The sequence below is a fragment of the Dromiciops gliroides genome, chromosome 1, assembly GCF_019393635.1.
Source record: "Dromiciops gliroides isolate mDroGli1 chromosome 1, mDroGli1.pri, whole genome shotgun sequence".
Classification (NCBI taxonomy): domain Eukaryota; kingdom Metazoa; phylum Chordata; class Mammalia; order Microbiotheria; family Microbiotheriidae; genus Dromiciops; species Dromiciops gliroides.
The window spans coordinates 116,092,663-116,119,252 of record NC_057861.1 but is presented as its reverse complement, the minus strand read 5'-3'; the positions used below and the strand labels follow the sequence as shown (position 1 = coordinate 116,119,252).

The following is a 26,590-nucleotide window of genomic DNA, read 5'->3' as shown; positions in this document are numbered from 1 at the left end:
AACCCTTCCAACTTAATTTAACACTGTAAATCTAATGCGACATGATATGCTCTCTCTCTCTCTCTCTCTCTCTGTCTCGCTCTGTCTCTGTGTCTGTCTCTGTCTCTCTATCTCTCTCTGTGTTCTGAAGGGGGAGAGGAGTGAAATTTTGGTCTGCTGTTCTCTAATGAAGCTTCTAGTGGATCATTTTGTCATTTATTTTGATGTAACAGAAGTTCCAGGAGGAAACAGAAAGTTAAGTAAGGAACGAGCTAGCCAGCTAGTTGAGGCCCTAGGTAAAGCAAGAACTTGTCTTCCACTTGAGTCCCTATCCATCTCCTCCTGAACCTCAGAATTTAGTTTCCATCCTAGCTTCTATTTCAAATACTACAGTATCTGTTACTCTTGCCTTCCAGGTTGTGAGCATTTGGATTTCATTTTTGCCCATTTTTGTGAGTAAAAGTTTTTGCCATCTCTCAATATTTGCAGTTTCCTTGAATTGGCTGTATCTCACATGTCCTGTCAAAATTACAGGCTGTTATTAGTATTTCCATCAGTCTGGTCTCTCAGCTCTTAATCAATGGGAAGCAAGATAACGGGAAGCAGAGAAAGTAGAGGGAGCACAAATCCCAAACTGCCCTTTTTAGGTACAAACAATAAAAAGTCAAACACTGAAAAGTCTGTTGAAAAAAAAATTTAATGGTAAGATTTATAAAGTAAAATCATAAAATCTTTTAAATAAGATACATTCACTTTCTCAGAGCAGATAATTTATATATCACAATTTTCCCACATTAAAAACTCAGCTAAATTATACATTTTTCCTACCCAAAGATATTATAGCTTATACAGTGAAAATTACATTATAAACAACACTCCATGAAGGGAGAATGGCAGGACCTATTAGGAAATGCTACATAGTCTCCATCAAAAAAAATATACTTTATCACTTTCATTTGTCATAATAATAAACAGAATATAAATTTCTCTTTCTAAAATTAAGTCTTATACAATTCCCATTTAGATGATAAATATGTACAAACCTCCTATCTGAATGAATATAAATAGCAAATACTGCATTAGTGTTATCAACATGTTTGGAGCTTTTACATAAAATGGTCTTTGTATAAAAGCATCCAGGACTGATGAAAACTCCAAGTTTTCCCAGTTAGTCATTCCCATACATAGTAAGGTATGATGAAGGAAAAAAACAAAAACAAAACATATTCTGTCTGGGTTATTGTTTCCAGTTGAGTTACATCTAGCAGTAAAGGGGGAAATAGAGTCAGTAGGTATTGAACCAGATCCAAGGTTGGGGTGTATTGAACTTTTGGGGGTATACTGTCTCTTGTATATCACCAAGGCAGTCATTTATTTACCAATTGGTCACATATTGGCCCAAAACAACAGAATGCACCCACCCACATACACATACACACCCAGATTGCCTCACAGAAGAGACTGAGGAATAGCTTACTCACATGTTCCATTATCTCACTGCGTGCGTGACCTCTACCCCAAAGGTCATGGCTGGTTATAAGCAGCTTATTTTACCTGACTGGACTTGGTTCCCTATCATTTCTAGAAATAACTTCTGGTATAATCTGTACATTGTAAAACTGTGCAGAAACTTGACTGTCTTCCTTAGACTCTGAAGGATTGCTTTGGGGAAGTGGTACATTTTTAAGTGTTTCAGTCCATGTACCAAACCCTTCAGAGTATCTTGATCGCCATTTTTTATTCTCCATAGGCTAAGCAGCTTTAGAATCTGATCAGTCGATCTGCATAACTTCATAGTTTTTTCCACATCCTCCATTCCTACTCTCTTCCCAGGTAAGCTTTCCATCAGACTAAGAAGCTGTTGGAGGGTGAGGTTCCAGCGTCCAATGTGCTTCAACACACTGTTTTCACAGAGATCAATATCTGTGTAAATTAGGAATCAGAAAGAGATGTCATTGTGATTCACATTTCTGATTAAGTCTCTTAAACCAGTATGTGATGGTTTTGGTCTGAGAATAACCTTTCTTTTCCTATCTTAAGTAGATAAAAATAATATTAAGTAAGTAATTAAAATTAATAATTGAGAGAAGTCAGTACCTTAGTCTGAAAAGAGCAGTAAAATCACAACAGAATAGATCCAATAAATATTAACCCAGAGAATAGTAATTTATATTATTTAGGATTCATTGAATATTGAGGGGGGAATAGATGTGTTATTTCTATAACATCATCAATGATCTGATCATACTGCAATCTATAGAATCCAATTCTGAAAAACAAAACACAGGTCTGAAATCCAACAGGCCCCAAATACAGGAGGACCATCATCACTGGCCATGAATTTGCTGAATTTAGCCAAGGCAAAAACAATGACAATACCTATCTATGGGTACTGTATTGCTCAAGAGTAGTGAAGTTAATGTTTTCTAGTTCTTTTGATAGTTAATCTGTTCTAATCAAAATTAATTTCTGTGGTATCAAGTCAGTCTTTAATAAATAAATAAATAATTTCACCCCTGAAGGCATACTAAAAAATAAATAAGCAAATGGCCTTTGTAAAGAGAAGATTTCAGAGATGAATTATGATGTAATGATGGGGTAGAGAAGCTGCCCTATTTCAATGGGATGCCACCTTTTCAGTTTTAGGGGGATAATTTTCCTTTTGAAAAGAACTTTTAGTTTCCCTCCTCCATTTTCACAAGAAATCTGCCATCTGAAGCAAATGAAAGCAACCAGCTGTTGTGTTGTCTGAGACATTTACACTAAGAAGGAAATGATCTTTAGGTCATTTGTTATTAATAAATTGTCTATAGACAAAGTGTATTAGAAAACTTTTTTCTAAATTTTCCTTTCCAGAATGGATGCCAAATATCCACTGGTCTAGAACCTTTTGATCTATGTGTCCGAAGGCCTAGAACTTACTTTGGATACAATTTGACTTTTCCTTTTGGTTCATTGACTATAAAAAGGTTTTGGGATTGTATTGGGTTTTTTCCTAGCATAAACAAAGAAAAAGAAAATGTCTCTGGGAGCATTTAAAAATCACTTATGCTATTTATGAATATTTACTTTTTTGTTGTTGTCTTTTCTTTTTGGGTGGGGCAATGGGGGTTAAGTGACTTGCCCAGGGTCACACAGCTAGCAAGTGTCCAGTGTCTGAGTCCAGATTTGAACTCAGGTACTCCTGAATCCAGGGCTGGTGATTTATCCACAGTGCCACCTAGCTGCCCCCTGAATATTTACTTTTAAAAGAACCCCATTCATAGAATTGTTGGTGGAAAGGACCTTAAGAATCATCGATTATACCTTCTTCATTTTACAGATGAAGATACCAAGGCCCAGAGATGCTAAGTGACTTGCCCAGGGTCCCAGAAGTATTGTGTACCTGGGATGGGATTTGAACCTAGGTAGTTTTGACATCTCTGCTAATATTCTCCACCATATTAAATTGGCTCTAACAGTTCTTGCTTTCATTCTTCTGACAAAATTCCAACAAATTCCAACCATGGCACTAGGCCACAAATGCCAGCCAATCGAATGGTTTTTTATTGAACTCTGCATTTTAACTGAAGAAATTGTAACTTCAGATATTGTCCCATTAATTCTCACAAGATGAATTCTTAAAATTGTTTCTTGCAACACAGATTGCATTATGAAGATTAATGAGGGGATGCCCATAAACTTTGCCTGATAAATGTGAGGTGCTTTAAAGAGTAAATACAATATATGTCTTGATGAAATTGGAAACTGAGGCCCATAGTGGTGAAGTGGTTTTGTTTGCTAGTCAAATAAGAAACTTAGTAAGAAGTCAAACTCCAGGTTTAGGAGGCAGGCCCTGCAAATCTAACTTACCAGACTCTCAGAGTTGGATGGAGCTTTTTTTCTTACATTCTACCTACATTTTGCCTCCAAATATAGGAAAATGAGTCGATTTGTTTGCTTTTGGGAAGACTGGCATCTTATATCACACACATTACCATATTGGCCATATTATTTGGAATTCAGCAAAGATTTAAGATGGACAATCATCAACTCTATACTACTCAACAGGGAAGTGGATTATTTCTCACTTCCCAGTGAAAGTATTCCTCTTTGATCCCTGCTTGAATTTTGAATTGGAATACCATACCTTGAATAATCTTTTTGACCATATCCTGGTCTTTGTTTTGGTGCTTCCATAACTTGAGCAGCTGGAAGGTTTGCTCTTGTGAGCTATGTCGCCTTTTAATCCTTTCTATGGTTTCTGCATTCACCTTGGTACCGGGCAAACTATCTACCAGGACACTGAGCCAGTTAGGGGTAAACTTTGTAGGAACAGCAAACCTGAAGAATGCCTCCTCACATAGGGTGACATCTAAGTGGGATGAAAGAGGAAAATCGTTATAACAATGATTTTAGATTCCTTGATTCTTGAGAAACAATTGATTTCTAGAAAATTTAGTTTCCTGTGACAAGTTATATTGAAATTCAGTTTATATACAACCATTCTTTTAGCTGGAATTCCTTGTATAGCACCACTATAGATATAGATTACAAGCTCCTTGAGAGCAAATTCTGTTTTATGCATGTCCTTGAATAGAGGCACTTAATTGCTTGTTAAAGTGAAGTGAATTTCCAAGTTTTCTAGGGCACTTAATATTTTTTTCTCGTTCAGTTATAATGATAATATCAACATGACTAAATCTTTGCCTCCAACTATTTATGTAATTTAATTTAAATAACTAAATTCAATTAATGCTTATCTAGTATCCACAGGGTACTTTTGGATTCAGGGAACAAAAATAGATATAGTCTCCACTCTCAAGGAAATTACAATGTGACTTAGACAGAAGAAGCATATCAGAGTCCCACACGAACTATATACAGAAATACATGTCATAAAGAGGACAAGTTGAAGGGCCTATTGTTCTGAATAGAAGTCCAAATTCTATTTCTCTATATATGTCTTCTCTTCAGTTTTCTGAAAGAGCTGAGTTTTAGAGGGAACATATATGGACAACATCTGAATAAATGGTGGTTATACTCTTCCTAAGCATGGTGCTAAGGGTCTGAGGTGATCTTGGGCAAAAAAAAAAAAAATTAGGTCAGGGACAGTTAAAAATCTAGAATGTGGGTCAGGGAGGAACATAAAATTCTCACTAATTCAAAATTAATTTAGATTTGTAGTAATATCAAGAAATAACTAATAAACAGATATGTGCTTTATTGGCATCCATGCAATGTTAAGGGACCCAGAACACTGGGTACACACACTGACACATAGGATTTGGGGGGCCATGTGAGCATGATTTCAACAGAATGAGAAAATGTGAATAGACCGTGGTCTGTGCCCTCACAAATGAGATAACGGATCCATCAAAATTTGAAGTACGTCTGACTTCTATTGAACAAAATATTTGAAACAAATAGAACATCTTGGGACTTAGATGTTAATGATATGTGAGCTTCTTAGGCTATGAAAATCTATTATGAATTACAATTTTTCATTAGTTGACCTCATTCCATCTGTTAGTACCTAATGAATAGCTTAGTCAATAAGATGCTCGTTAGTTGGAAGTGATAATATGGCTTATCTTTAAAAAAATATTCCACTGTTTGAACTTTTCTCTTTTTTGAACAACCCACTCTGCAACTCTCCTACTTTCCTCCCCTACCACTCAGTGAATAATAATTGACTATAGGGTACAAAGCGGAGAGAGGAATATAGCATAGGACCAAATGAAGATGCAAAGGAATGTCAGCCAGGTAATAGGAATGCATGAGATAATAGTATTTTTGCAAGAATTCTTACTAAATTGGAGATATGGACCTGAAAGATAATAGCCACAACAACAGCATCCAGGAATGACTATTAAATAAACTGAGGCAGGGAGATTCTGAATAACTTTAAATAAATCATGGTACACCATACTAGATGAAGATAAACAGCTGAAAAAGCAGAGAGGAAGGGCTCTTCTGGTGAGCATTATCACAAAAGATACTGCAACTTCACCAGACAGAAGCTTTTTGGACATAATTACCTATTCCGCATTTCTGAGTTGCTTCTGTGTTTCCAGCACAGAGATTGTCATGAGTTGCATTTCCTTTTGATGCCATGTGGAGACCAAGGGCACTGCAATTTGTGTGTTTCCTGCATGGTGCTTTAGAGGACATCTCATTTGAGAAAAATCCATCTGGGCACCTTTTGCAAATGGTATTTCTCTCTGGGGTTCCTTCAGGAAAGATAACAGCCAGTTTAGCACTTCAGAATCAAAGACTCTCACAGCATGGTATTAGTATGGTTCTGAAAACCCACCAAAAAATCCTGTGGTTAATCCCCCCCCCCACTACTGTATACCTCATTATCCTTTGAATTGACTTTCTACATTCACTTTTTTTTGTGTGTGAGGCAATGAGGGTTAAGTGACTTGCCCAGGGTCACACAACTAGTAAGTGTTAATTGTCTGAGGTCAGATTTGAACTCAAGCCCTTCTGAATCTAGGGCTGGTGCTTTATCCACTGTGCCACCTAGCTGCCCCCTCTACATTCATCTATACCATAGATAGGATGGTCAGGAAAGAATAGATATCACTGCGTCCTTTAAACCATTGTTCTTGAAAAATCACAGACTCTGGTGGAAAATAATTTCTGTTTGTTGTTCCAGCGTTCCTAGGAATTAATGTAATCTAAATGTCATGTCTTTAAATTCTAACCAGTCCCTCGTGATGTTCTCTCTTGCCTTGAACATCCGTATACACCCTGGCTAATAAATGTGCTAACCTCAGGAAGTAAAAATTTACAATGCTATAATAAAGTGCTGAACAAAAGAAGGGGGATGGAGCTTCCTCCAAAATGCAAACATGCCATTGAGCAACATAATAGATGTTTGATGATATCCTATTTTGCTTTAGCTGTTGTGTTCAAAAGAACAGTCATTATAACTTAGAGGAAAAGTGATTGCATGGGCATTTCAGTGCACTGTGGGAAGAGATTTGATATGTTTGGAGAAAACATTCAGAGGAAGAACTTGAACCAGCCAACAAATAAAGATGCTATTAAAATAAATAATGTCAATACCCTCTTTTATGCATGGATATATCACGCATTATACAGTGTATTTGCATATGAAAATATCTCCATCTAGTGTGGGTTAGCAGTATTTTAAGCTATATTTACAACAGTGTATCATTCAAATGCATTTTTCAATTTATTCTTTCTTTAATCAAGAAGCATTTACTAAGTACCCATTCTGTTCATGTAACTGTGGGAGGTGGGAAGCAGGGGATGGTGGTGGGTATATAAAAGCTGAACTAAGTGGCCCCTGCCCACAGAATCATATATTCTACTAGAGGAATGGGAGAGGTATACCATGTGCACAATGATAATTAAATAAAAAATATATTCAAAGTGAGGACAAAGTAAGTGAGCAAGCACTAAGGAGGAAGAGAAGGAGGGCATTGAGAAAGACCATAATAAAGGCAGTGGTGAAGGGGAAAGTGTTAGAGGTTGACAATACTCTGTGGGAAGGCAAGGGATGGTATCTTCAACCTTTGACTGTATTGTCAACAACAGATGAGTATGATGTAGAAAACTGGAATCCACAAATAATCCCCAAGCCTCCTTTTCATTCTTCATTTCAACCTTCAGTCACACAAGTTCCTCTGACCAAAAGGAGTAGCAAAATCGACTGCTTTCATCTCGTACATAGCCTTGAACCAGAGCTAGAAAAGCTATCCAGTCTAAATCTGTAATTTTACAGATTAGCAAACTGAGGCCCAAGGGGGTGACAAGCCCCAAATCACACAAGGAAGGAAGCAAATCCAACTGCAGTGGTATTTGAATCCCCATTCTCTGAGAATAAGGACAGTATTCTTTCCATTGTCTCTCCACCATTCCCTCCAACAGCCAAGCTCCTCTCTCTTTTCTTTGGTAATGGAAATGATCATGAGAAGTGACATGGAGGAAAGGAATGGAGAGAAGCCAAAGACCCGGATAGTAAATTCCTGCCAGATGACTGTACAGCAGTCTGTGCTGAAGCCCTGTTGGGACACTGTCTGTCTGTGGGTACATAGTATGGGGTCCTCTTTAGGTAAAAACCATGATATAACTAGGTAGGTTTGGAACTAGAATTGAATTCAATTTAACAGCTATTTGATAACTGCAAGGCATTTGGTATACAAAGATAAACAAAATAAAAGACCCTGCCCTAGGTAATAAATATAATACCTAAGTCCTCTAGAATATAGTCTAAGATACATAAACTCATATCAAATTTTACCCTATCCCATGTCTCATGTAAATTTTTAAACACTATATAAATATGACTTATATGGATGTTCTAGGATATTTTCTATCACACTAGGAGTGTCTCAGGATACTAGGAACAAGTCTTTCTTTTTCATCTATTACATGTTATAAAGGGCAGCAAGATGGTGTAGTAGAGAGCTGGCCCCAGAGTCAGGAGGACCTGGGTTCAAATCCAGCCTCAGACACTTATAGCTGTGTGACCCTGGTCAAGTCTCTTAACCCTGTTTACTTCAGTTTCCTCACCTGTAAAATGAGCTAGAGAAGGAAATGGCAAACCACTCCAGTATCTTTGCCATGAAAAGCCCAAACGCAGACATGATGAAAACAACTGAAGAACAACAGTGACATGCTATCTAATGCTTACTACTAGAAATATGAAAATGGGGAGAATTGTATAATTCTCTTCCCATTACAAACAGCTAGGTGACATAGTGTATAGCGTTTTGGACCTGGAATCAGAAAGACCTAAGTGCAAATCCAGCCTTAGATACTTACTAGCTATGTGTCCCTGGGCAAGTGACTTAAATCACTGTTTGGCTCAGTTTTCTCATCTGTAAAATGAGGTCAATAACAGCACCTGAATCCCAAAGTTCTTGTGACTATCAAAGGAGATAATAATTATAAAACACTTAGCCATAGTCCCTGGCATGTACTAAGCACTATGTACATGTTAGCTATTATCATTATTAGTTATTATTATTCATCTGACAGAGAACTTGTATGCTTTCATACAGAAAATTCTTTTTATAAGTTATTTTCTCTTTCTCTGTCTCTGTCTCTCTGTCTCTCTCTCTCCTTCCCTCCCTCCCTCTCTCTCCTTGACTTTTCTTTTTTCTTTCTTTCTTTTTTTCAGTGAGACCTATGATTTCATCAATATGAGGAACTCTGTATGAGGATCTTTTATTTTGCCAAAGCAAGACCATACCAGGTTCCTAATTTATAGTCATTGAGAGCCAACTGGATCACACAAGAAGTTTAAGAGACTTGCCCAAGGTCACACAGTAAGTATGTCAGAGGCAGGAACTGACCCCAGGCTTCCCTCACTCCAAGGCTATCCCTCCATTTGGTAGTCTATGTTGTCTCTTTGCTTTGCAACTAATTGGCATTTAATGACTTGGGTGAAGATAGAATAGCAATGAAAAAGCTTTTAAGGGGAGCTCTAGAAGCTTTCTAATACCCTCTTGGTCTCCACTCAACATCTCTTCTAAGAGGTATGAGTACCAAGCAATGAGAAAGTTTATTTTAATTATCATTTAATTATTTTATTTATTTTATTTTAAGCTTAGAAAAATATAGATAGCGTGGCCTAGTGAATATATCATAAAAAACTATAAGTTCAATGCAGAAATCACCAATATTATTTCATTTTAGACATTATTATACTAGTTTGGACAGGATGGCAACATTTTAGAGTCAGGAATCCAATCAATCCAACAACCATTTTTAAAAGCTTATCATGTACTGGGGGCTAGAGACATAAATGGAAAAAAGAAAGTGTTTCATTCCTCAAGGAGCTCATATTCTATTGAAAACAGATAAATATTATTCTGTCATTTCTTTCAGCCATGTCTGACTCTATGACCCCATTTGGGATTTTTTTGGCAAAGATACACAAGTGGTTTGTCATTTCCTTCTGAGATCATTTGACAGATTAGGAAACTGAGGCAAACAGAGTTTAGTGACTTACCCAGGGTTACACAACTATTAAGTGTCTGAGGCCAGATTTGAACTCAGGAGAATGAATCTTCCTGACTCTAGGCCCAGTGCTCTATCTGCTGCGCAACCTAGCTGCCCCAAACCGGTAAGTGTATAGATGGTAACTTGAGAAAGTAGGAAAAATTATGAAAACTAAAGGGGATCAGGAAAGTCTTCCTGGTAGAAACAGCCTATGACCCGAGCAGTCTGGGATGCCAACAGACTGAGAGATGTGTGGAAGCCTTGGGTTCCAGTACTGACTGTGATACCTACTAGCTTTGTGATTCTGAGAAAGTGACTTAAGTTCTCTGTGTGCCTCTGCCAGCTCTCCAGGAATGAACTACTAAGTTATAGATTGTTTGTTGAAAGAGTTGTTGGTGGAATTAATACTAGTGGGAAGAGCTTTCACAGAGGGTTACAGCATCTTTCCAATATTTGTGTACAAATCTAACTCCCTCCCACTAATTTCCACCTATGTGAGTGGAAATACAAAGCATAATCATTAGCATCACCACAATGTGCAGGAATAGGCCTGCACTACAGTAGAAGGATGCCACCATTTTGTTATAAGAAATTCCATGTGGCTTAGAAGTATAGTAGGGTTAGGAGAAGAAAACAAGGTGCAGAGGCATTTCATTGAAAAAGAGGGGTGGGGGAAGATTAATGTTTTGGAAACTGACATCCCATATCCTTCCTTTTGCTTATGTTGGAAAACATTTTCCAGTTGAGAGGACAGAGAGAGGAGGGGAAGAGGGGAGGCAGAAGTAAATGAGGCCTTCTGTGGCGGGGCTAAGTAGAATGGCTACCTTTGTCCTGAGAATGCTGGCTGGATATTTCTCTTTGCAAACATGGTTTCATGCTTCCTTCAAAGAGGTCCCTTCTTCCCAGCTTCATTATTTATTTTCTAAATTTCTTCACTGTAATTTAAAATGTTCATTTCTGCTGCAGTCTAGATTGAATTTTTTTTTAATAATCCCCCTATGTTCAATACAAACTGGGGAGGGTTGGGTCAACATAATTTTTCCCGCAAGAGTTCTTAAGCAAACTCATTTGAGAGAAAGAGAGACAGGGAAATAGAGAGAGAGAGACAGAGACAGAGACAGAGACAGAGAGACAGAGACAGAGAGAGACAGACAGTGACAGAGAGACAGTGACAGAGACAGTGACAGAGACAGAGAGACAGAGACAGAGACAGACAGAAAGAGGGAGAAGGAGAGTCAGAGAGGGATGGAGGGAAAGGGAAATGAAAATGATAAAAAAGAAGAAAAAGGAGGAGGAGAAGTAGTAGTAGTAATAGTAGTAGTAGTAGTAGTAGTAGTAGTAGTAGTAGTAGTAGTAGTAGTAGTAGTAGTAGTAGTAGTAGTAAGGTCATGTATATTGCAGAAGGAATTCTTTTACAGGAATGGACTGAACTATATACCCAATGAGGTAGTATGTTCCACATTTGAAATTCCATGATTCTGATAGTGACTTTATAAGGACACAAGTAACAAAGGCAAATAGGTGGTATATTGGATAGGACACTAGAATCAGGAAGAACTTAGTTCAAATTATGCCTCAGGTACTTGCTGGCTTTATGACCCTAAGTAAATCACTTAATTTATCTCAATCTCAGTTTGTTCATATATAAAATGGGAATAATAATAACACCTATCCCAAAGGGGTGCTAAATGAGATTTAACACAAGGTCTTCCAAACATCTTTGCATATTTTAAGCTATTAAAACTAAGGCTTTTTAAGTTTTAGTAGCTTAAAACTGCAGAAAGATTTTTGGAACTATATCTCGCTCTATAGATATCTATATCACTATATATACATAAATATAAATCACTTTGTAAATCTTAAAACACTAAATATCAGTTGCTACAGTGAAATAAATGTGAAAACCTCAAGTTCTTGTCCTCGTGCTACCACTTCATCATAAAGTCTAGAGTAAAATTTTAGAGTTGAAAGAGGCTTTGGATATTACCAGTCTTCTTGTTGCCAGTTGTTTAGTCTTTTCTGAGTCTTTGTGATACCATTTAGTGACTTTTGGCAGAGATATTAGAGTGGTTTGCCATTTCCTTTTCTAGCTCATTTTATAGATGAGGAAACCAAGGTAAATAGGGTCAAAGTGACTTGCCTAGGCTCACACAGCTAGTAAGTGTCTAAGGCTAAATTTGAACTCAGTTCTTCCTAAGAGCATTGAGGTGGCTCAGTGTATAGAGTATTGTGTCTAAAATCAGGAAGACTCCTCTTGATGAGTTCAAATCTGTCTTCAGACATTTACTACCTATGAGACCTTAGGCAAGTCACTTAACCCTATTTGCTTCAGTTTCCTCATCTGTAACATGAGCTGGAGAAGGAAATGGCAAAGCACTACAGTACCTTTGCCAAGAAAACTCCAAAAGGGGTCGCAAAGAGTCAGACTTAACTGTAAAATGACTAAAAAATTTCCTGACTCCAGGCTGAGCACTCTTTCCACTGAGTCACCTACTATATATCATCTGTCTTACCCTCTAATTTTCACTTACCAGTTGTGATCTTGGGCAGTTCTTCCTTAAACTTTATTGATTTTAGTTGGACTAGATAATCTCTGAAGGCTTAGTTCTAAAATACTATAATTTGCTGCAATAGTCTAAAACTTTCAAGTATGTATGAGCTACGTTGGAATTTTATAAATCAGGTAAGCAAAAAAAAACCCCAACTTGTCTGAGGATTCCATGGTATCTGAACCAAACTCGTGTTATCAAAAATGCAGGATAAAGGGAATGGGGTCAGAACCTGTAATTTAATTGACGTAGGGAATTCTCAGGTGAGAAAACTCCCTCTACCAATACAAGTTGTGATCTTCTTTGGCAACTTACAGTCATGGAGAGTTGCATGTAACAGAGTTGTGTCAAATACTTGCCAGTAGATCATGCCACCAGCAAGACTCCCAAGTGTGTGTGCTGGGGACAGGGGCTGGGGCTGGGGTATGGGAGGGTAGATTTAAATATGGCTGGAAAATATTTAACAAAATAAATTAAAATATGATAAATCATGGATAATGTTAATATGTGGGTTTCTAGGTCAATATGTGGCCTGTAGGCATCCTTATGTATGGCTTAGCAGACTCCATTTCTACTTCAGGTCTACACCACTGGCCCAGAGCACTGAGAGGTTATGTGACTTGCCTGGGGAACCTAACCAGTATGTCAGATGAACCTAGCTCTTCCTGTGTGCATGGATAGTTCTCTAGCCACTATACCACACTGCTTTTTCAAAATATAAAGGAAAGGAAACACTTGGTTCATAGATGAGCATTTATGCTTGCGTTTAACAATTTGTTTCATCTAAAATGAAGAATAAAACTATTGAAGACACATTGCTCCAGCCTTTATCCTTTTCAGACACACAGCACATGTTTGAATTCCCTGCCAAAGGAAGAGCCGGCTTTCTTTTTAATAATAAAAATATGCACTCCCAAACGGCTTTCATTTTTTGACATAATTAATTATAACTGTGCATTGTTACAGCTCTAGTGCCTCATTAATATTGGTATAATTACTCTCTTGGTATCAATTAACATTTCTGATGTTTGTCAAAAAGCACTGTAGCTTGAAGCAGCCAGCTTCTAAATGAAAAACGGAGTATTTATCAGGTATAAACAGTGTAACCCAGAGTAGGCGCCTTTGAAAAAAAGGGCAATCCATCATGTTTCTCATTAGAGGGCAATTTGCTACATTTGAGACTCGTCACTAAATTGCATTTTAGCACCGACGGATTCCTCAGAGAGCAGCACTTTGGGCAATGGTCCATGGCAAAGGTGTAGCCTGAGAAGCTTCTTCCATTGCCTTTGGAGTTTGCTATCCTGTAATGTCATCAGAACAAGTTTGTTTCTTTATCTTTCACTCTGGTGACTCTCCCGTGCTATGTACAACACTAATTAATTGTGCCAGGGATGGAAATCAGCCACCTACCTGCTTGTACTACACCAAATCCCGGGGGACAGCTGGTGTGCCTTAGACAAAACTCCACTTCCAGATATCGTCCTTCCACACATTCACACACACGGTTGTGAGTACTGTTACACTCCTGTTTCACATACTGCAGCTCTTTGCACACTCCACTACAGTATAGACATTCCTCATTGAAATGCCAGCTCTCAGTGTAGTAGTGATGCGGGCAGGGCTCACACTGGGTCCTTTTCCTTGTTGTACAATGCTGCTTCAGGTAAGTGCCTGGGGGGCACTGGTCACATGACAGCTGACGAGATGTTTCAGGGTCATAATGAAGGTATTTTGGAGGAAACGTTTCCTGTGTGGTCCACTTAACTGAGATGTCCAAGAACTGGAATGAGGAAAGGAAATAGATGTGGTGAATCATCAAGGTTTGATCTTCCCTTTGTATTAGCACTGCCTTGTATGAACATTTCCACCTCAGCATAGTACCTAGATTTCTGTAGGGTCATAGATATAGGGTTAGAAGGGACATCAAAAGACAAACCCTTCATTTTGCAGATAAGGAAAGTCAGGCTGAGAGAAATGATTACTACTCTTCTATATTAAAAACTGATTATTGAATTAGGATTAAGGTTTTCCCCGCTCCTTTCCTCATTTAGAAATCAACCCCTGTAGATTATTCAGGCAGCCTTTGAAGTGCAGGGCTCATGATGAGATGAAATCTTGGGCAAAACTGACCCAGATCTGTTCAAAAGGTAAAGAAATCCTAGTTTAGGTGAACTGATGGATTCTGGCCCATTGTGTTTTACTCAGACTGGTCTGGCTAGAAATGGATTTCTCCTTTTGTCTAGATTACCCTGAACAGGGTGATATGGATATAGATAAGTCTCCTTGACCAAGATTAAGTGATGAGAGTCACAGCCCCCAGACCTTCATAAGCTCACCTCTTATTATAATATTTATTCTCCCATTACTTGTTAACCAATCATAGTTGATTGCCATCCTCAGGAACACCCACTCTTACAAGGACATATAAGCATTGAGTGGCTTCTGTGAGGGGTCTTTGTATTCAGGAGTGCCACTGACCCTTTTGCTAATCATATACTAGTCCAAAACCAATGTGCCTGGAACTTTTCATAAGTCACAAGGCCATGGAGATTAAGTGACTCACACAAAAACAGATTAGTAAACATCAGAGATTTTAACCCAGGTCTTCTGACTCCAAACCCAATGATCTCCCCACATTGCCACATTGCTTCTTCATGACCATAATTGCTCTATTCTCTTACTTGATGGTTTCCATGAGTTTCTGTGACTTAAATATTTGATCACCTGGTGGCCAACCATTTGTTGACCTTTTTCAAAGTGGGCTGTTCGTCCTGTTGTACCTGAAACCTGTCCAGCTGACTAGGACCTTCTAAGACATTCTACTCAGCTAGCATGGTCTTTGAGAACCAAACATTGCCTCTATATCCTGATGAGGCAGCTAGGTGGCATAGTGAAGTGCAGATTGGACTGGGAAAAAATGGATTTCTGTGTTTAATCCTACCTTAGACACTCCCTGTGCAATGTTGGGGAAGTCATTTAACTTTCCTCAGTATCGGTCATCTCATCTGTAAAATGGGGATAATAATAGCATCTACCTCATAGGGTTATCATGAGGATCAGACAATATAACATATGTAAAGCATGTTGAAAAACTCCAAGTGCTATAGATATGCAATTTGTGAGCCTGGGGAGTAGGAAAAATCAGAGTAGGACTCCCATGGACGAGCCAGTCAGACATTTTAAATAGATATAGTCCTATTCTTCAGAAGAGTTTTGGACTTAGGTTTTTTTTTAATATTTTAATAATAGCATTTCAATGAAGATGTTTTCTTTGGTAATCCTCTGCATTTAATTGTATGTATTTAAAAACATTCTGAGGAGTCCAGAGGCTTCACCAAACTGTCAAAGAGGAGAATGACACAAATATGGTCAAGAACTCCTGCTCCAGGGGATCACCATCCAACATGCAAAACACTAACTTTACCCAACATATAATGGATATACAGATGACAGTAGTAGAAAGAAAACTATGATAGTAATGTGTTTCCAGTCTGGCTCTGCCACTAATTTATGGTGTAACTGGACAGGTCAATTGCCCCTTTATCTCTCCATTTTTTCATTTACAAAATAAGGGATTTGGCCTAGATGATTTTTAAGGGCCCTTCTAATCCCTATAGTCTACACCTCTGTGATTATAACTAAAACAAATAGTTAAGTAAATTAGTATTTGCAGTTTGTACAAACAATGGGACAGTTGAATTTAGGGGCATGGAAGAAAGTTAGAATTGGGGAAGAATTATATATTTATAGGGTCATGATCCTGCATGAAATCAGCATCTCCAACCATGGGGAGGAGGAGATAAGATAGTTTTTAAGAGCCTACTGTATGCACTAGACACTGAGGATACAAAGAAAAAGAAATAGTTCTGACCTCATGAAGCTTACTTTCTGAGAGAGAGAGAGAAACAATATCTACACGGATGAGTAAATTTTCTTGTATATGCAAGTAATTTCAAGAAGAAAAAGCATTACCAGCTGCTGGGATAGGTAGGGGTTTGCTATAAGAAATGACACCTGGATTATTCTTTCTTTTTTTTTTTTTTTGCTGGGCAATGAGGGTTAAGTGACTTGCCCAGGGTCACACAGCTAGTAAGTGTCAAGGGTCTGAGGCTGGATTTGAACTCAGGTACTCCTGAATCCAAGGCCAGTGCTTTATCCACTGCACCACCTAGCTGCCCCCTGGATTATTCTTTAACAGAAGCTAGACATTTTAAGAGTCAGTGGTAAGAAAGGAGTGACTATCTATTCAAAGACATGGAGGTGGGAGATAGAATGCTTTATAGTTAACTCAAGGCAAGTCAGCAAGTATTTATTAAGCACTTGCTATGTTCTATGTACTGTGCCAAGTGCTGTTGCTACCAAGAAAAACAAAACGCTGTCCCTTTTCTCAATGAGCTCACAGTCTAATTTGCAGCAACACATAGCTGAATAATGACAGTGATGGAAACCACTGAGTGGGGAGAGAAAGGAGTTTGTTCAAGAGATGTATTCCCTGAAGACTCAATTTTGAATCAGGGAACATATTTTTATTGTTCTTAAATCTAAAAGGGTCTTTAATGGAGCACTGGAATTATCATTTATTCAAATGATAAGAGGTAGGTATTATGGTTAAAGGACACCAATATTGACTGTTTTCAAGCTTCAGGGAGGTAAGCAGCTAGAACGCATTATTAATTTTTCCAGCCTCATATACTGGTTTGCTGAAACTCAAAAGCTCACTGACACCCACTGCAATGGGGCAGGTATCCAAAAAAAGTGATTTACTGCCTTGAGTTTGGGTGGAAACTATATGGATGTTCATAAATGTGCAGGTTTTCCTTAGAACAAAGTCATTCTCTTCCTACTGGAAGACTATAGGCTTCAGAATTCCAAGATAAAAGGTTGATATTACATGGAAAGTGAACCCTCTCCATGATTAGACCACTTCTTACCTTGATTTCTTCCTTTATCACACTTTCAGGCAATTTCTATACCACTCCACCACAAATATTAACCTCACAACTTTCCTGTTTCCCTCTATGTGTTGAATGTGTAGAATGTAAGCTCCTTGAGGGCAGATATTTTCTGGTTTGCTTGTATTTGTATCCTCAGAACACAATCCAGTAAATTCTTAATAAACTCTCTGTCTCTCTGTCTCTCTCTCTGTCTCTCTGTTTCTGTCTCTGTCTCTATCTCTGTCTCTCTGTCTTTGTCTCTGTCTGTCTCTCTGTCTCTGTCTCTGTCTCTCTCTGTCTCTCTGTCTCTCTCTGTTTCTGTCTCTGTAACCCTAGCCTCTAAAATGGGATACAGAAGAGCTAAAGTTTGAGCAGTCCTTATTGTTCTCACAAGGTTTCTGTTACAGGTCCAGTAATAGACCATAAGTTTGAAGAATAGTCTGTTTGGAAAGATCATTCCAAGGTCGCTTATGGGATGAAAATTTTTTGGTCACAACAACTTTCCATGGCTTTTTATCTGTTCCTCATACATGACACTCTATCTTCTGTCTCTATGCTTTTGCTCTGGCTGGCCCCCATCTTTTGAAAGTACTCTTTCCTTGTCTCTGCTTTTCAGAATTTCTCTCTTATTAAAGATTCAGCATAAGCACCATCTTCTGCATGAAGCCTTTCCTGCTCCACCCAATTGCTAACTGCACTCCCTCTCATACCACCTTGTATTTAACTACTTTGAATTTATTTACTTCATATTTTTTATGTGTTTACATGTATACTTACATAGGTATCCCCATTAGAATGGAAGTCCCCTGTGACTAGTGCTTGTCTCCTTCTTTGTACTTGAAACATAGTGCTTGGTATTTATTAGGTACTTAATGAATGTTTGTTGATTCCCTTACTATCATTCACTAAGTCTGGGAAGTTGTGTTTTATATTGCTTGAATATTGAAGGATGGGGAGAAAACAACATAGAAAAATTGATAAGAACATAGGACTGAACTAAAAAGGACTGGATTATCCTCCAGGCACTGATTACAACTTGTGACATGATCTCTGATGGGGCATAATTTCCCTGTGTGTCTTAATGACCTTTTCTCTTCATGAGCAAAGATAACCTGGGTCACCAGGGAGTTAATGTTACAACAGCCCTGGGAGATGGTGCTAGTATCCCCTTTTACAATTGGGGAAACTGAGGCAGGGAGAAGTAAAATGACTTGCCCATTGTCACAGAGCTAGTGAGTATCTGAGACAAAATTTGAACTCATGTCTTTCTGAGTTTAAGGCACTCCATTAGAATAAAAAAAGAGTAATGATTGGGACTATTATAAGGCCTTCCTAAAGTTTAGAATTAGTTATTAGAGTTGCTGTCCAAACCAGAATTGCACTGCTTCTTCTTCACCCTTCACTTCCAGTTCCTTAAGATATCTTCCCCTAAAAAGGGCTAAGGAGGTCTCAATACAAAGTGACTAGGAAACACTTTTTATCCTGTTGCCTTACTATTACCTTGGAAGGTAAAAGTAGCCGGGACCTACATTTTTCCTCTTGTCGTTTTCCTTTAAAGAAGTAGGTATTGAAAGGAGATGCAGAATTATATTTCCTGCCCCTACCTCCCTAACAGTTACAGGGTAGGTACTGCTAAATATCTCCATGGTCTTCACCATATGGTACTGTTTAAGTACAATCTGTCACTGACTGTGGATTCTATAAACCTTGTTATTACAAGAATTTATTCCATGTAATTGAACATTGTTAAGGACTGGTTACTCATGAAACCATATTAGAAAGCTAGATTTCAATCAACCTCCTCTACTGGGAGGTTGAGAAAACCCAATGATAATTATCTAAATATTTAAGATGATTATAGCTTTGTTAGTTTGCAATTGTGTTAGAGAAGAGTTTACAAGACAACTCTATGAGCTATGAAGGCATACTCAACCAATTAGTACACTGGCTGATATCACTTTACAAACATGCCATTAATATATTCTATCCAAACTGTGCTGTACTGTACCAAAGCACCACAATTCCACTTGCAATTTGTCATTTTGCCAAACATAAACCATGTCCTATTTCTTTCTTCCCCATTCACTGTGAAGCTTTTGGAAAAATAAGCATATACTAATTTCATTCATTTCTCACTACCCACTCATTATGTAGACTCTTTTGATCTGCTTTTTATTGTCACTACTCAATTATAACTTCTCTCTCTAAGGGAATGAGGATCTACTCTTTACCCGATCCTCTGGCCTCTTTTCAGACCAAACATCCTTGGTCGTTTTGCATTTAATTCTCTTTAACACTTTTGACCACATCACCCTTCTTGACAGGCTTTCTTCTTGTGTCTTCCTTGATAAAGCTCTATCTTCACTTCCCTCTCTCTCTGATTCTTTTTGTTCTCCTTCAGTGCTTCCCCCCTCTTCTCCCACCTAAGTATAGAGCCTGGTTCTAGACCATATTACCTTCTCTGTCTTTGAAAGCTCATCTACTCCCAGTACAACCTCTATTCAGTTGACTCCCAAATCTATAATTCCACAGGTAGCTTCTCTCATAACCTCTGGTCTTCTCTGTTAGACCTTCATCTTCAACAATTGATATTTTCACCCATCTTCAATGTCCAGATCAGGTAAAATTTCTACTTTGAAGTTATTCCTAATTGAAATTATCCATCAAGCTCCTCTGAATAACCTCTTCCATGCATTTAATAAGTTTATATTTTATAGTATAGTAATTTGTCAAAGGTGAAATGCCTCAGGATACTTACAAAGTCAACAAACAGTGATCACAATAGGATCTTATATTTTCTATATTTTCCAGTTATGAGTGCAGTGTTAAAGTGCTAAAGGCCATATACAATTAGTGAAAACGTACCCTTTCTCTTCTAATTTTCTTTTGGGGGATGTTTTAGATGCATATGCAGCTTATTCTAATAAAAAGTATACATCTTGGGAAACTAAACACAGAGATTGGCAGCTAGAGATGTTCTTTCAATTGCCCTTTTAGCAGGGAGAGAAATTTATTTATTACTAAATAAGGCCTAAGAATTACCCTCCACCTTTGATATCTTCATTCCCTTTACCTATCTTGAAAATTTGTGCCTCAATCTACTCTAGTAATTGTATAACATCTGATACAGGCCTCTTCTATATATGTATAGTCTAGTTCAGTTGCTTTTCCTTTCAAAGCTCTTACGTTCAAAGCTTCCAAAAAAATATGAATTGGTCTCAGGCCATAGAGAGCTCAAAAAGGACTTTGAAGATAAAGTAAGAGAGGTAGAGGAAAAAATGGAAAGAGAAATGAGAATGATGCAGGAAAGTCATGAAAAAAAGCCAACAACTTAAAAGGCCAAATGGTAAAAAGAGATAAAAGCTCTCTGAAGAAAATAATTGCTTAAAAATTAGGATTGAGCAGATGGAAGCTAAGACTTTATGAGAAATCAAGACACAATAAAGCAAATCCAAATCTATGAAAAATAGAGGGCAATGTAAAATATCTCCTTGGAAAAACAGCTAACCTGGAAAGTAGATCCAGGAGAGATAATTTCAAAATTATTGGACTACCCAGTAGATCTTCAAACTATTTTTGCTATTTGTTGTTTCTCTGTGTTTTAATGAGGTGATATAAAAAGGAAGGTATAAGGTTTTAGAAAAAAAGGTTTATGTTCTAAATCAGTGTTGCCCATGGTGGACTACTTGGCAAAAAATTCAAAAGTTTACTGGTTAGGGTAGTTTTCAGACTCTTTTGATTTTCTCAATATGGCACTTGATGTGTATCAAAGTTCCATGTAGAGTTTTGTTGTTGTTGTTGTTGTTTTTGTTTGTTTGGTTGGTTTTTGTGGGGCAGTGAAGGATAAGTTACTTGCCCAGGGTCACACAGCTAGTAAATATCAAGTGTCTTAGGCTGAATTTGAACTCAGGTCCTCCTGAATCGAGGGCTGGTGTTTTATCCACTATGCCACCTAGCTGCCCCCCACATAGAATTGTTATAATCACTGTTAATGTCTTTACATCCATTCATAGTCTAGTTTTTAGAATCAATGACTTCTCTAAATAGGTCTGGCTGAAACTTTCCATTGCATGCCATGTTTCTTTCTCATTTTGTTTGCTTCTGACCTAATATTAATCTTGATCTTTGTTCTAAGAAGTTTGTAGTCTGATTATACATAGATTATTTATGAATGATTCCCACAACAGTAACAAATCATTTCCAGTCCATTAAAAAACACACAAAAAAAACTTAATTTTTTGGTGATGTTATTCAGTGTCAGTAATATTTAATCCCTTATGATTCTTTCTCAGAGAAAATATGGATATGTATACATGACACTTCTGCAAAGTCTACAAGTCTTTGACCTCTCTTGTTCCTTACTCCTGAATGTTACTGCCAAGATATTTTCTCCAACATATTTTTTCAGTGTTCCAGCCAATTCTCACCTTTCTACTGAAGTTGTTGATATAACATTTTTTTTTCAGGGCAATGAGGGTTAAGTGACTTGCCCAGGGTCAAGTGTCTGAGGCCAGGTTTGAACTCAAGTCCTCCTGAATCCAGGGCCTCTGCTTTATGCACTGTGCCACCTAGCTGCCCCTGATATAAAAATTACTGAGAATAAAAATATTATATAGTGCTTTTAAGATGCTCAAAGGTATTTAAACTCTACATTGGTCTTCTAATTTTATCCTCACAAAAATCCTCTGAGCTAGATGCATAAAATATGGCAACTCAAAAATACAAGTTTAGGGGATCCTCTTAGCAGCCCTTCATAATTATTCCCATTTTAGAAATGAGAAAGCCAGTTTAGAAAGTTTAAGTGACTTGCTTAGTCACATATCAAATAAGTGTCTGAGGTAGGATTTGGAAATCAAAGTATATGTTGATTCATTTGGAGGGTCTTGCTGAGATCTTCATAGAATTTCTCCACGTCTACATCTATTGTTGTTGTTGTTCAGTTGTTTCAGTCATGTCTGACTTTTCATGACCCCATTTAGGGTTTTCTTGTCAGAGATAACAGAGTGGTTTGCTATTTCCTTCTCCAGCTTATTTCCAAGATGAGGAAACTGAGGCAAACAGGTTAAGTGACTTGCCAAGGGTCACATTAACTGAAACTGTTTTTTGTGGTATTCCTCTCCCCTTTTTTTGGTTTAAATACTTGTCCTAAGCACTGTAATTTGAGATGACTCAGTGTACCATGGAATGATCTTTCTTGTTGCTTTTCAACACAGAACAAAACCACTTCTGTTAATGCCTTAATTTGTCTTTCTAAAGAAAACCTGTGACCTGCCACAGACTGTTTAGAATTTAGCTGCAATTGTCTTTTGCTTTCTCACTAGGAAAGGATCACACACTTAGAGTCCTTATAACTATGTTAATAGTTATAAACGGTCTAAAATTTTATGTTCTTAGTCTCCTCTGTCTCCTTATCTTCTGCTCTCCCCACCATTACTACAGAATTGAAAGTGGGATCACACAGGGGTGAGGGTCATTATAATTATAGACCTAGAGATAGTGATGGATAGACAGATGTTAGATGGATAAAGGGATAGACTAACAAATAGATACATATATGTATGTATCTATCATCTATCTATCTATCTATCTATCTATCTATCTATCTATCTATCTATCTACACACAAACACACATATATTGCTCATATTCTGCTAACCTACCTTTTGAAAGCCCATGGCCACTTCATATTCCAATGTCGCATCAGAGTACAACTTTCAGGGGGAGTTTGGAACAGATAATACAAAACATTTATTTACCCGAATGGAATGAACTGACCCCCCTCCATCCTTTTTCTGTACTTAATGCCATGTTTTTACAGGGCCAATTCAATCTATCTATCATTTATTTGTCACCAATTAGTGATGTTGGTCAGGAATACACCCACCTCTTATAAAAATATCAGTTAGTGTTGGATAGATTATAAATTGAGTTTCTGTTCTTGATTTTAAAAATTTCCACTTTAGTAAACAGAGAGAACACTGTGTGGTTGAAATTACACATTTGAGTCTCTATCTCTGGTTAGCCTAGATATCCACACAGAATTTCTGGTGAATAGAACCAGTGAGAGTCTAAAACAGGATGGAAAAAGATTAATACAGCCTTTTATCTCAATTCTCTATTACTCTTTTTCAAGGTCCCTTCCAGGATTTTTTCTCTTCCTCTCCATAGAAGCACTAAGCTCAAACACTGAAGCCACCTTTGTTCTAATACGATTATACATTAGAAATTGACACAAGGTGTTTTAGTGGCTTCCCTAGAAATGCAATTAAAATGATGCTATGAAATAGATAATCTGTGTACTTTTCATTTATACATTGCTTTTAAGACCAAATTTGAGGATCAAATGAGTTTTAGTATCAAATCTGTTTCCTCAAATCCTACTAATTAGATTAGATCATAGGATCACGATTCTGGGACTGAAAGGGACCTTAGAGGCCACATGGTCAGATATCCCTCATTCTACAGTTGAGGAAATTGAAGTCCAGGGAGATTTGGTGACATGTCCAAGGATATACAGACAGTAAGCAGCAGAAATGGGAGCCGAATAAAGCCCCTAAGAATCTAGCCAGTGTTCTTTCTACTATACCACACTGCCTTCTATTTTGTAAGCTCTATGATGGCAGGAACCATATTTTAATTATTTATCTCCCCTCTCTGCCCCAGGATCTAGCACAGGGTTTTATATGTAGTATGCACTTAATAATTGTTTGTCAAATTAGAATGAATAAGCTCTGAATACCTAGGTCCAACAACTCTTTTGATACCTGTATTTCAATATAATTAGTTTTCTTTGTAATCCTATGTATTGTATTTTATACACTGAAAAAAAAAATCATCTGAGAAGTCCATAGGCTTCACCAAATTACCAAAAGGATCCACAGAATGCAAAAAAAAAGAAAGAAAATGTAAGAATCCTTGATCTATATGCTTACTAGCTGTGTGACACTGAGCAAGTCAATTAACTCCATTTGTGTCTGTTTCTTCATCTGTAAAATGAGCTGAAAAAGGAAATGGCAAACCACTACAGTGTCTTTGCCAGGAAAATTCCAAGTGAGGTCACAAAGAGTTGGACACAACTGAAACAACTGAACAATTTAGCTGTAAATCTATGATCCTGTGATAACTATATTGTGAATAGGGACATTTTATTCCAGTGAGAGTATAGGGGTATCCCAGATCATAGAATAAAGTTCTGGTCCCATTATCAAATTTCAGAATAATTCTGACTTTTACATAAAAAGGCTTTTGGGTAAAACCACAATGGATCTTTCAGATAGTAGTTGACTTCCAACATTACTCTAGCAGTGGGACAGAATACTAGGACAGACTTTACCAATCTGCATGGTACAGTGGAAAGGTCATTAGGAGATTAACAAAACCCCCTACATTCCAACAGCAGTTTGGACTCTAATTTACTACATGACCATGGTTAAGTCATTTCATGTCTCTATAAAATAGAGATAATGAGATCTGCATTAGTTACCTCATATGAGACTTAAAAGATAAAATGAGATTTTGAAAGGAGTCTGGAAAAAGTGTCAGATTATTAGATAAACAAGCCATTAGTGTTCAAAACCTAGAGAAACCCATCAAGATATTTCACATTAGTTTATTGACAAACATTCCCTAGAAAATTAAAAACTCACTGCAACTTTTCTAAGAATTTTATCTATCTATCATCTATCTATCCCATTTTAATTTACTTATTGTTGATACTGAGTAAATCCTATTACACCTAGGGTGCAAATGCAAAAGCTACTCATGGGGCTGTCCCAATAGTGATAAGCATGGAAGCTTTGACTCAGGCCATTTTTCTTACCTAGGCTTATTCCTTTTACCTCCCATTGATGAGTTTCTTCTCTGGTCCTCCATTTTGAGGAAGGATTCATGCTTCATTCCCTTCCCAGCTATCCATCTGACTCTCTGAACTTTACCACCATGCCTCACTGAGTGTACCTTCTCCACTTCTTCCTACTTTTTTTCCCCAATAGTCATCTCCATAAGAATATAATTTCCTTAAGGACTGGGGTTATCTTTCCTTTTGCTTATATCTGTATCCCCAGCACTGTAGTGATGCCTGCCAAATAGCAAGCATAGAATAAATGATTTTTGTGTGCTTGTTGCCTGTCTTAGTCATCCTGGTGGCCCCACCCCTTGGGGGGGGTATTGGTATTGGATTTAGTGTAGAAACCTTAGTGCAGCTCCGACCTGTGAATCCAAAGATCCACCAGCTTCGGTCTCTTTAGTTGTAGGGACTCTATACCCCAGCAGGTTTACTCTAATTCTTAAGGGACTTATTGTATGTTCCAAGGAATTTCTCATATAACCCATTTGAAGGGTCTGTGTTGAAATCACAGCTTTTTTATTTACTACGTGGGTGAACACTGGAAAGGTATTTATCTGGCCTGAAATTCAGTTTACTCATCTTTAAAATGAAGTATTTGGATGAATTGAATTCTAAAGTCTCTTCTGGAGACCTAAATCGATGATCCAGGAGAGCATTTTTAGTGTAATGTCAAGACCCCCCACCCCAGGAAACAATGACAGAAGCTTTTCTGAATTTCCGAATGCTGAGAAATGGTGGTTTAAAATATTTTCATCTACTTTCTGAGAACAATTTCTGTTAAGTGTTATTAAGATGGTAGTTTCCTAGCAAATGGGAAAGTAGAAAAACACAGGCTTCTCCTGAAGAAGTGGAACCTTGTCCTAAAGAACAAGAAGGAAAAAGATTACCTTCTATTGAGAATATTTTCCTCTTAGGAACTACAAGTTCTTTGCTCTAGGGCTTTTACTCCAGGATGTGAAGTCATGAATGGGCTAGTGGGTTTCTGTTTTTAGAAAGTTCATTAAAAGAAGCCCACACAAACTCCTAAAATAACCGCTGTGTTTGGGAGTTCCATTGGTGTTCCTTCGTCATGATCTCTGCCACAGGGAAATTCTTGAGGATGATACAGAGTTAGCTACATTTCTGGTTAGTCTGTAGGGATATGTATAGACCTTAACTCACTGAAGCCAAGACAGCAAAAACAAAGGCTATTTGCTGTGGTGTGTTGCTGAAAGTTCCATTTGCCAGGCATGTGCATGATTGTGACAATGGAAAAAAAATCTCTCTCTTGAAAGGCTTAAGAATTCTGATCGCTTCAATGGCTAACCATTCTATTCATCT

The 26,590-nt window shown here is 37.6% G+C and overlaps 1 protein-coding gene across 1 annotated transcript in view; it reads right to left on the bottom strand.

Annotated features, from left to right (window-relative positions):
• Positions 1 to 741: 741 nt before the first annotated feature.
• TNFRSF11B (TNF receptor superfamily member 11b) overlaps positions 742 to 26,590 on the bottom strand; it is a 48,892-nt gene continuing 23,043 nt past the window's right edge. Inside the window, 4 exon segments of the mRNA XM_043977425.1 lie at positions 742 to 1,902; positions 4,109 to 4,333; positions 6,000 to 6,191; positions 13,902 to 14,271. Of these exon segments, the coding sequence (XP_043833360.1) occupies positions 1,514 to 1,902; positions 4,109 to 4,333; positions 6,000 to 6,191; positions 13,902 to 14,271 (1,176 nt within the window). The 3' untranslated portion in view covers positions 742 to 1,513.